We start from the raw sequence: 12,315 nt of genomic DNA, 5'->3' as shown, positions 1-12,315 counted from the left end.
TCAAATCTAAATAGCAGACACAGGTGGATTTTCACGTTACAGATCTATTACTGAGCTTTGTGTTTTCCCAGAGTCCTCCCGCATAGGCCCTCTCTCCTCAGTATCACAGCAGATTATGCTTAAGAGCTGTCAGTGAGGCCAGCTAGGAATTAAGTAGGAAAATGAATTCACTTTTTTTCTGAAACCCCCCCTCCAACGTTGAATACAGCCTCCTCGGCTGTGATCATTTCCCATTTATGACATCTCAATCCGATCTGAATGAATGATTAAGAGCGCTCGGGATTTTGATCGTCTCTGAATTCAGTATTCTCTAGTAGTACTTTTCACTTAATGTTGAGTTATTACCCGGATGCCACTTAGTTTATCAGCCAGTGGTTAAATCCGGGGGCCTCTATCGGCGGCGGGAGAACGCCGACACATTATCACACGGCAGCAGGCTGCCAACCGCGAGCGCCTTGTCCTCGTCATTAACAAGTACAATGTATGCAGAACACCAGAGGGGAATTAAAGCCACAAAAAAATACCTCAGGGTGGTATTTTTAATATGAGAATTTAATTTGTAATTTCACAGATTAAGAATTTTGGCAGCAATAATCCTTTTATCAACTCACAGCAGGTAATTTGCAGAAGCATAACCGTAAGGAGATAGGCTCCAGCAGAAACACATCTTTGCATAACGTTAAACGACGCAAGCACTGAAACCTTTTGAAGGGAGGGAGAAAAAAAAGATGAAAAATCATTTTATTTTAAAGGAAGGATTTTTTTTTTTTTTTGTTAAATGCCTCCAGTGAAATTTCAAGTTGGAGAAATATGGCTTCTGTGCTGGGAAGATAATCATTATGAAACACATCCAGATGCGAAAAAAAAAGGAAACGCATTCTGCCTACATATGGAGAGCTTGGTTTTAAAATGTTAATATATTTGTTGTAAACACATCAAGGAAGCCTATGGTATTTAACATAGCTGCCTTTTTTAGGTCTCTTTTACTTTAGAATGGAGTGACCACCCACCATTGCCTTCCAACTGTATTGATGGGATATCCATATGGTACACACGCTTGTTGTCTTGCAGCTAGCACATGTAGAGAAGCTGGCCAAAGAATGGAATTTCTCATCATTCAGAATTCCAGGGAAATGGCTAACCTGCCAAAAGATTTGCAATTCTGTTCAGACATTCTCCTGATTTAGGCAGCGCACCAAATAGCCTAGTCATGACCACCAGTGCAATTAAATGTACACATTGGTCAAGGACCCCTCAGGCTGGAGATTGGACAACGAAGGACCATCAGCATGTTGGTGAAGTCATCTGTTTGCTTGTCCAGATGTAATCGTATTAGACTGAAAGCCGTGTGCAAGCTGACTGAGCCCTGAATGTGTTTGAGTACTAACCTTCCCTTTCCTAATTTGGGTAGTACTGTGCAGCTGAGAACACTAAACAAAGTTATATTCAGAAACATGTACTAGTTGTAATAAAGACATTGTATATAGTTTTAATAAACTCATAATTTGACATTTTTTTTCAATAGCTGTATAAAGTTAAGGTTTGGATGAGAAACAAACATCCACTTTGGGCTAACTTTATACACTGCAAAGATTTTAGCAATTTGTATTGCTAGTTGTTAATAGCTTTTGTTCTGTAGATAGTGGAAAGGCCATATTGGTCCACTTGCTGAAACCGAATGCTAATTGGCACCTGCAGACCCAATTTATACACCTACTCTCAAGAATTAAAGTATACATAGCTGACAGAATGAAATATATATTTATTAGTACTTTCACTAAAATTGATTTTAAACAATAAGAAAACATGCCATAAATCAAGGACTAATCAACACACAGGGCATAGTACTGGGGGAGGGAGGCAGAAGAGCACAGGGAGAGTCAAGAGGACACAATACTGGGATCAGGAGGGCACAATACAGGTTCTGGGATGCTGCACAGGCCATTCCAGGACAACTTTGTAAAAAGACTGTCCCGGCAAATCCGGGGCAGTTGGCAAGCATATGCAATGCAAGATGATGATGGGGCCCCTATGCACCTGGGGCCCCTGACCAGTGCCCAGGGATGCCCTTGCATTAAGACAGCCCTGGCTTTAGAGCTCAAAGCTACCCTCGCAGTGAGATTCCTTTCATACTGGGTTGAAGGGTGGAATGTTAATTTCTTTGTCTACCTAGTGGCATTTTTACTTACTGCTTACTCTTGTTGGCTTCCTCCTCTGCGTGTGACTTCTCTTCCAAAATCGATTCTCTTGGCTCTCTGTTGGTCGCAATCACTGGTCTTTCATTGTAAGAAAGGACACTGCTTACAACCTGGAACACTGGAGTGAAGCGGAGAGTGCTGGCTGGTGGGGGTGCAAAGGATAAAGCAAGAAAAAGTGCTTTTTATATAGTATTCTAGATCAGGGTTTCCAACTTTTCTAAACAAAGGGCCAGCTTACAGTGTCTCAGACTTTGGTGAGGGTTGGCAGATTGTTGCCCATGGGAGAAGATGACACTCCTGTGTCAGTGGAAGTAAACAATACCCCATTGTTGGTAATAATGGGAGGAACAGCGCCCCATTGTTACAGTATATCAATGGGAGGAACAGTGCCCCATCACTGGTGTCAGTGGAAGCATTATGCCCCATCGCTGGTGTCAGTGGAAGTAATAGTGTTTTAAGGGCTGGAGGGCTGGATAAAGGAAAGCAAAGGGCCACATCTGACCTGCAGGCTACAGTTTGGAGACTACTACTCTAGATAAAAACAAAGCCCCACTACAAGGGTAGTTCTGAATTTTCTACAATGCACAGCTTTAAAGTGGTAGTGAACTTCTAAAATTAAAAATTAACAAATCATATCATTCTATACTGTGCACTTGCCTCTATCCAAAGCACTGGGTATGATTTCTGTCTGCTTTGTCATTTCTCTTTTAACTGGACAAGTCATTTCTACGGACGATTTCCGCAAGATGGATCGAATTGGGGAGCATAATTAATTGGACTCCGATCCATTATTCTCAATCTGCAGATCCGATCCATATTGCGGGGATCATTGGCTTGCTCTAAAACTTTCCTTTTTGTGGAGAGGGTCCGGTGTCACCCCATGCGATAGATGTCACCCGGAGTGGCACGCACCGCCCGCATTTGTCTAGGGACACCACTGACTGTGTTTGATAATTAAGTGCTCACAAGCTCTGTGGATCATTGTTTTATATTACACTATCACTTTTAAGGTTTGAAAATTCAGTGGATGTGTAGATTATTGTTTTACATAATACTGTCACTGTTAAGTCACGTAAAGGCATATTCAGTGTGTGTGTGTGTGTGTATGTATGTGTGTATATATATATATATGTGTGTATGCATTATGTGCTGCTACCGCAGTATTGATGATGCCACCAATGCAACATTGAAGCCATCACAGTGCTGTACTTGTTACAGTTGGTGAAGAGGAAGTTTTGATTTTCTGTACCCCTTCTCTCCTTACAGTGTCTTCCATTTTTACTGTACCGAATGTGAAGTTGCAGCCAGAAGCTGGAGAGAGCCTCCGAGTGTTTGGGAAAAACAATAGTTTCAGCAAAAGTCTCTCCAACAGCAAGCACTGATAATGTATTGCCATGTGCGTCGAAGCCAGGTAAGTACTGGAGGGTGTTCTTATTATGGGAATAATCGCTTCTATTACTGGAAGAAGAATACATTCTCCAAATGTTTTTTTACAAAGTGTTATGTTAAGTAGTGCCGCCTGAAGCATGTGTGACTGATGAAGGTGATTAATGCAGTTGATACAAATATATGAACCTCTCCTGATAGCCTTTTAAGCATGCTTTGATGCCTGAGAGGTGGTGCGGCTTCTTTATCATTTGATTACTATGACTGGCTCTCAGTGGTCACATGATCCAGAGCCCATCCTATTGTCAATGACAGCTTGATTGGTGTGCTGGGAGCAAGCAGCAAGCACATTCTCGGCACACAACCTTACGCTGCCCTGGACACATATGTAAAGTGGCTGGGTGTTAAAGCCCACTTTTCCTGCTACTGCACATATGATTTGCACAGTAGACGAAAAATTAATATTTGAAATAAGTACATATACAAACAAAATTCAGTAGTAGCTGCAGCACTATCTTACGTACTTACCATCTATAGGAATATCTTGTAGTACCAAGATGTATATTAGGTGACCATGTGTGCCTTGTCAGACAATGGAGGAGGAAGCAGTGCTGGGACAGTACGCTCTATAAAAGGCAACACTTTGTGCCTTGTCAGATAATGGAGGAGGAAGCAATGGCGGGACAGTACGCTCTATAAAAGGTAACACTGTGTGCCTTGTCAGATAATGGAGGAGGAAGCAGTGCCGGGACAGTACTCTCTATGAAAGGCAACACTTTGTGCCTTGTCAGATAATGGAGGAGGAAGCTGTGCAGGATTAGTAAACTGTATAAAGAAAGTGACTCTGTGTGCTTGTCAGATAGACAAGTCAGCAATGTTGGCTCACCAGATTGTATAAAAGGTGACACTGAATGCCTTGTCATATAATGGAGGAGGAAGCAGTGCCGGGACAGTACGCTCTATAAAAGGTAACACTTTGTGCCTTGTCATATAATGGAGGAGGAAGCAGTGCCTGATCAGTAAGCTGTATATAGGATGACACTGTGTACCTTGTCAGATAATGGAGGATTAAGCAGTGCTGGATCATTAAACCGTACCTAAAGCTACACAGTGTGTTTGTCAATTGCTGTAGGAGGAAGCAGTGCTGGGTCAACAAAAGTTTGGAGACCCCTGATCTGTATTGTACGTTACATACTCCTCATCCCAACACTCTGAAAGTCAAGTATTTTTTTCAGCTATTTTAACGAAGGTCTATTTTAAAGTGGTTGTAAAGGCTCCAGGTTTTTTTTTAATCTAAGCATTCATGAAAGTGAAAAACTGTGTGCAGCAACCCTCCAGCCCCCCCCCCCCCCCCCAATATTTACTTGAGCCCCATTGTGATCCAGTGATGTGCGTGAGAGCCTCCCTCCTCATTGGCTGAGACAGCTGTCAATCACAGCTAGTGAGCCAATGAGGAGAAAGAGGGAATGGGGCCAAACCGCGGCTCTGTGTGTGAATGGATACGCAGAGCAGCGGCTTCAGAGTGGGCTTGCTTAGGTGCCCCCATAGCAAGCTGCTTGCTCTGTCAGCACTTGGCCAGAGGGAGGGGCCAGGAGCGTCAGCGGGGAATCCAAGAAGAGGAGGATCAGGGCTGCTCTGTGCAAAACCTCTGCACAGAGCAGGTAAGTATAACATGTTAATTAAAAAAAAAAAATGTGCCCTTAATATCACTTTAAGGGAGGCACCGATCAGGGGCGGACTGACAACTCATGGGGCCCCCGGGCAATAGGGGATCATGGGGCCCCTGTGTCCTTGCCCAAACTCAAAAAAGCCTATGAAAAAGGTACCAGTGGCATCTCATGGGGCCTCCTACTGACCCCGGGCCCTCGGGACAAGTTCACACCATGAATTGCACAGGACCGTGTGATTCAGTGTGGTTTGATTTGAGCCCATTCATTTTGAATGAGCTGAACCACACCGGACTGTAGCAAAAGTAGTGCAAAATGCAGAGCAACCAGATAATGTGGTACTTTTGTACCATGCGATCCGGTGCAGGCAAACGCACTGCATTTGTGACCTGTGTTTGGGGTGCCATTAACATAACATTGACACCTGCTGCAGATCACAACTGCAATGTGTTTTGAACACAGCATGGAAAGCGCGTATAGACCACTGATTGCCCTCACCGCGTTCTGGGGTGAATGAGCCCTAAAGGTATCACTTAAACCAGCCTTTCCCACCCTTCATAACACGGAGAAACCCTTGAAATAACTTCCACATCTCGGGGTCCCCTACCAATAACTTTCATATCTACAGCTTATGTTACATTATTGTGATCAGTAAGCTGAGATATGACTGAATAAAAGAATGAGGAATGTGACGTACTTGGCTGCTTTATACGATGGTATTATTTTCAGTAGTAATAATGTAATTGTAGGAATAATAATAATAAAAATATCTAGAAAAGAAATACAGACAGCGAATATTCTAGTGTTCTCTCACTTTGTTTTTCGGTGGAGAAATATCCACTTACACTGATAGTCAATAGAAAAGACAATCCTGAAATTGGTGGTCAGTGGGGGAATGGTCCTCTTACATTGGTGGCAGGGGCGGACTGACCATTTGGGAACTTGGGCACTGCCCAAGGGCCCAGGGTCAGTAGGGGGCTCCATGTGATGCCCCTGGTACCTTTCACAGGCTTTTTTGGGTGTGGTCTGAGTGTGGGTGAGGATGCAGGGGCCCCATGATCCCCTATTGCCTGGGGGCCCCATGAGTTGTCAGTCCGCCCCTGATTGGTGGTCATTAAGAAAAGAACATCATAATATCGGGAAGAATGCTCCTTACATTTGTGGTCAGTTGGGAAAATGCCACATACCTGGTTTGCAGAAATCTAAAAAAGATTATTGGTTTCAGTGGTTATTTATCAGAGAGCCCATGTTTCAAGGATTCCCTTTCATCCTCTTGAAGGAACCTGGTTGAGAAAGGCTACTGTAATCTGTCCCTGCTCTATCCTTAAAGTGTTACTAAACCCACATTAGTAAAATCAGTCTGTATATCCAGTAAAGCATGCTTGTTATACTCACTGTGGAACCTAAGGGGTTAATACTCTGCATTGTGTAAAAAGGCAGTTTGATCCTGACTTCTCTGTTCCTCCTCTTGTTCAAATGTCCATGTCTTATCTCCTGATAAGGCAGACTGAACTGTAGACATTCTGCACATGCTCAGTTTAGTGTGTATTGCTAGAGAGGTTTTTTTTTTTCCTTGGGAGAGTGCATGTGATCAGCACAGAGCCAATCCACACTGTCCACACAGAGGTCAGGGGTTTTGCAGCCTCCTAGAGCAGAAAGAAAACTCCTCCTACATGCTTTAACCAGTGCTCTACTGGACACTGATAAAATTCACAAGACTGCTCTAACTGCTGATGAGAACAGCTATTTAGCAGTTTATATTCACTAAAATAATTGCGCTTTCATGTTCTGTGTACTGCGGGAGACCAGATATAGTGAATGCAGGGTCCGGGGAGACCAGATATAGTGAATGCAGAATACGGGGAGACCAGATATAGTAAATGCAGGATCCGGGGAGACCAGATATAGTGAATGCAGGGTCTGGGGAGACCAGATATAGTGAATGCTGGGTCCTGGGAGACCAGATATAGTGAATGCAGGGTCCGGGGAGACCAGATATAGTGAATGCGGGGTCCTGGGAGACCAGATATAGTGAATGCGGGGTCCGGGGAGACCAGATATAGTGAATGCGGGGTCCTGGGAGACCAGATATAGTGAATGCATGGTCCTGGGAGACTAGATATAGTGAATGCATGGTTCTGGGAGACCAGATATAGTGAATGCATGGTCCTGGGAGACCAGATATAGTGAATGCAGGGTCCAGGGAGACCGGATATAGTGAATGCGGGGTCCGGGGAGACCGGATATAGTGAATGCAGGATCCGGGGAGACCAGATATAGTGAATGCAGGATCCGGGGAGACCAGATATAGTGAATGCGAGCTCCGGGGAGACCAGATATAGTGAATGCGAGGTCCGGGGAGACTAGATATAGTGAATGCGGAGTCCGGGGAGACTAGATATAGTGAATGCCGGGTCCGGGGAGACCAGATATAGTGAATGCAGGGTCCGGGGAGACCAGATATAGTGAATGCCGGGTCCGGGGAGACCAGATATAGTGAATGCAGGGTCCTGGGAGACCAGATATAGTGAATGCCGGGTCCTGGGAGACTAGATATAGTGAATGCATGGTCCGGGGAGACTAGATATAGTGAATGCGGGGACCGGGGAGACCAGATATAGTGAATGCGGGGTCCTGGGAGACTAGATATAGTGAATGCGGGGACCGGGGAGACCAGATATAGTGAATGCGGAGTCCGGGGAGACCGGATATAGTGAATGCGGAGTCCGGGGAGACCGGATATAGTGAATGCGGGGTCCGGGGAGACTGGATATAGTGAATGCGGGGTCCGGGGAGACTGGATATAGTGAATGCGGGGTCCGGGGAGACTGGATATAGTGAATGCGGGGTCCGGGGAGACTGGATATAGTGAATGCGGGGTCCGGGGAGACTGGATATAGTGAATGCGGGGTCCGGGGAGACTGGATATAGTGAATGCGGGGTCCGGGGAGACCGGATATAGTGAATGCAGGGTCCGGGGAGACCAGATATAGTGAATGCAGGGTCCGGGGAGACCAGATATAGTGAATGCAGGGTCCGGGGAGACCAGATATAGTGAATGCAGGGTCCTGGGTTTAGTAACACTTTAAAAGAGTTTTTTTTCTGTTTGGATAGAGAAGTGCTACAAGGCTGATATACTGGAGCTATCCATGTCCCTTCTAGGTAGACTCGCCCTCTGTGTATTCTAGTGACCAATGTTTTGCTTGAACAGAAAGTGATGGGAAATCCAACAATTTAGAGCCGTCACCAAAATTAAACGTTTTGATCTTCTAATGGGAATACCTGTTCCTGTGACAAGTATCTAAGAGGAGAATTCCCTCATTTTGTTGAGGGTGTTCTCCACATTTCTCGTTTCATCTCCATGAAAGGAAGCAAAAAGAAATCTACAAAATGACACACAGTAGTCCATTAGCCGACATGGGTAAACCTCTTTACTCCATGCAGAACTAGTAAAAAAGTTTTGACTGTCCATACAGTTCTGGTAAAACGTTTTTTGCTGGAGTTTAACTTTTAAGGGCATGTGAAAGGTTGAGAAATGTTGGGGAAAGGAATTCCAAACAAGAATGAGAAGGAAGGGAAAATGTTCTGAAGGATTGGACAGGCAGCTAAAGTTAAGAGAAGCCAAAAATTTATATATAAAGCTTGTGTGCTGCTATGTAAATGAAAATGACTTCTAATTGCTGATTGTGAATCGCCTACACCTAACACATACTCATACTAGTGTGTCAAAACGATTCTAAATGCCAAAATTGTGCCATGCGTCACTAAAAATTTCTAAATGTAAATCATTTGTGCATCCTATTGCTGCTATTAATAATAAGTATCAAAATAATAAAATAAGTAAATCAATCAATTTCAATTTCCAGAAACAAATCGAGCATCGTGACGTCAAAGCCCCTCCCCTACACATTGCACCATCAGTCATGTAGCTTCAGTCCCCCTGATAAAGCCACGTGACCGATGGTGCACCGCATAGGGGAGGGGCTTTGACGTCACAACGCTCAGTGGTTCCATACTCACACCAGCTGGCAATTTTAGGTTTTTCATCACTGAAAAAAATCTGGATGATAACTTTTCTGCATAAAGCAGTTTTACATACAGATTATATGTGAGGGCAATTCTTTAATAATAAAACCGTTTTAAAGGATATCGCACTATGATCTGATTATTCCTCTATATCAACCACCGTGGAAGAGAGCTTTTCGATTGAACAAAGGAGGACCCCAAACAGCAAGATACCATCTCATCCATACTCTGGCCCATTTAAAGGGACACAAGCGTTATGTGACCTTACTTAACGGTTTGGTCATATACTTGAGAGCACAACCGGTGGGGGAGCACACTTATGCAAGTTTGTTCACACAAAATTATCAAGTAACCTCCCTAGCGGTCGGATTATGTCAGTATTTCTGTGGTCAAAGCGGTACATTTTTTTGCATGGGAATATGTATTTTTTTCATTGTAGGCCTGTAATTCTTAGGAGTAACTCACTGAAATCTGTCCGAACAAGAGTCTAGTAAACATTCCGGGTATGTTAAAATTTCAAACACGAAATCATAAATGATAATTTAATAAATAATCATAAAAAATAATTTTATAATAATAATAATTTGATTCAATAATATAATCAAACCAAAAACACTGAAATGTGAAATATAGCGCCAAGTTCGCACATCACTGAGCAAAGTTGCAAAATTGTTTTCAGTGTCTGATGACGAATTTCCCCCACGAATCATTATCACTCAATTCTTCAAGTGGTTCTGATTTACTATCGCTGTTCTCTAGTTGGTCTAAAACCGCTTTTGACCTAAAGGGACGCTTTTTAGACACCATGGACATTTCTCAGTTTCCAGGCAGAAAGAACAGTAAAAATGCAGGCAGGGCGCAGGACAAAGCACTCGGGACAAAATGTATGTGAAATGCTTTGATACAGTAATGTTTTACTATGTGATTTCAGTGTATTTAGTGAATGTCACTTTTTGACATTTTTAAATTTCCCGCCGGTTCCGTCCCCCATACGTCCCGGCATCGCAGGGAACGGAACGCGGAAGACAGATGCCGGCATTGGCCAGAGGACATGGCCGGGGACGCTGCAGGAGGGACATCGCGGGAGCGCAGGCAAGGTAAGTGCAGAAGAGATCCTGGAGCAGTGCTGCAGGGTATTCCAGAGTGTAGCTCGGGGTTACCACTTGTGGTGCTGAAACTACCCCGAGCTACACTCGGGAATACCTCCAGGGAGGTTAAGAAGCACAGAGTATTTTATTTTTATATATATATGTTTTTCCAAGTGAACTATGCAAGTTTGAAGAATTGTGTATGGACTTTTTTTTTTTTACCTTTTTTCACATTTTTTCACTTGTATACAGACTTTGTTTCTGGAAATTGATATTGATTGATTTACTTATTCCATTTATTTTATTTTATTTTATTACTTTGATACTTATTATTAATAGCAGCACTAGGATGCACATATGATTTACATTGAGAAATTTTGAGTGAAGCGCGGCACAATTTTGGCATTCAGTAAAGTTAAGAGATGGCTGTGTGTTGGGAGGACATTGCACATTACCTGGAAAGGGAGGGAGGTTAGTATTAATAGTTTGTACTGTGTACTCTGTGTGGTTGTCCAGCCACTGGAGGGACTACCAGACAGAAATGGTAATGGAGTAGTAAGACCAGAAGTGGATAAGCCAAGTGGTAGAATTCTGGATAGGCCGTAGTGCTCTAATTTTTATTTCTTGACATGTAGCCCAACAAGGAACGTTGTGGCTGTAGAAGCTGTATATACAGAAATCACTACATGAACAGAAGTGGCTAAGCCAAGTGGCAGAAATCAGGATAGGCTGTAGTGTTCTAATTTCTATTTCTTGACAAATAGCCAGCAGTGTATTTAGGTTTTGTGGTGCCCTAGGCAACTTAAAAATCGTTTGCCCACACAGACACCGACCAACATCACCCCCTCTCCCCCCCCCCCCCCCCCCCCGCGAAGAGAACCTGACAATGCTGACATTGACCAACAACACCTCTGCCCCCCACCCGGGAACCCGAGAGAGCCTTCCACTACTCCCCCCGGCGGTAGAGAAAGAAACACTCATGTTCACAGTTCCCCAGGAACGAGAGCCAGGCTCTACATACACCATCAAGCAGCCCGCAGTCTCTCTCGGATCCCACCTGGTTCCCATGGCAAAGTGTGTCCCTTCTCTCATCCCTTCTTCTGGGGGGAGGTGCTGCCCCCCTGAAAGCTGCCGCCCTAGGAAAGTGCCTTGTTTGCCTTGTAGTAAATGCACCTCTGCATATAGCCCAAGGAACGTTGTGGCTGTAGAGGCTGTATATACAGAGATCACTACATGACCAGAAGTGGAAAAGCCAAGTGGCAGAATTTAGGATAGGCTGTAGTGTTCTAATTTGTATTTCTTGACATATAGCCCAACAAGGAACGTTGTGGCTATAGAGGCTGTATATACAGAGATCACTACATGGGGAGGTCTCCAAGAGATATAAATCCTTCCTAAATGGAGTGTAGGACTTTCCTGAACTAGGATAGGTGTTTAGATTATTCCTTTACCATGCCCCATTCTTTTTCTTGCTATCCCATCTAATAGTACACACAAAAAAAAAAAATTCCCAGTACACTTACCAGCCTAGTGTCAAGGTCCTACCTTTTCCCAGAGACTGTGCGGCTTCATGTACTGGCGTCCATCTTGGGTTTCTGCAGAGCATGGTGGGAGTCTTTTATGCCTTCAGGTCTCTGAGGTCCATCCCCCAGAGGGGTGTGGCTGAGTACATATAAGCCTGTGATCCGCACACGCTCTTTGCACTTGTGTCTTGTGTCTTTGTCTTGCTACAGCTCTGTGTATACTCTCGTGACTCTTCTGGTATCTGACTCGGCTTGTGACTAGACCATTCTCTGTGTTTTCCTTCGATCTGACCTTCCGTTGCTGAACCCGGCCCGTGACCTGTGATTCTCTGTCTACTGTTCTGTACCGTTTTGTCCCGTTGTTGTCGACCCAGCCTGCCTGACTACGCTATTGTCATTCTTACCAGCTACACGCCATTGGCGGCGG

General features: G+C 44.1%; 1 protein-coding gene across 1 annotated transcript in view; it reads left to right on the top strand.

The window, feature by feature from the left end:
* Positions 1–12,315, top strand: part of CDK14 (cyclin dependent kinase 14) — a 261,117-nt gene that overhangs the window by 111,280 nt on the left and 137,522 nt on the right. Inside the window, exon 5 of the mRNA XM_089686476.1 lies at positions 3,465–3,609. Coding sequence (XP_089542602.1) covers positions 3,465–3,580 — 116 coding nt within the window. The 3' untranslated portion in view covers positions 3,581–3,609. The remainder of the gene's footprint in view (positions 1–3,464; positions 3,610–12,315) is intronic.

The sequence above is a fragment of the Staurois parvus genome, unplaced genomic scaffold (assembly GCF_062004578.1).
Source record: "Staurois parvus isolate SC_StPar_1 unplaced genomic scaffold, SC_StPar_1.0 ptg000400l, whole genome shotgun sequence".
Taxonomy (NCBI): domain Eukaryota; kingdom Metazoa; phylum Chordata; class Amphibia; order Anura; family Ranidae; genus Staurois; species Staurois parvus.
Note: the sequence above shows the minus strand (reverse complement) of the source record. Positions and strands in the feature narration are given on the sequence as shown.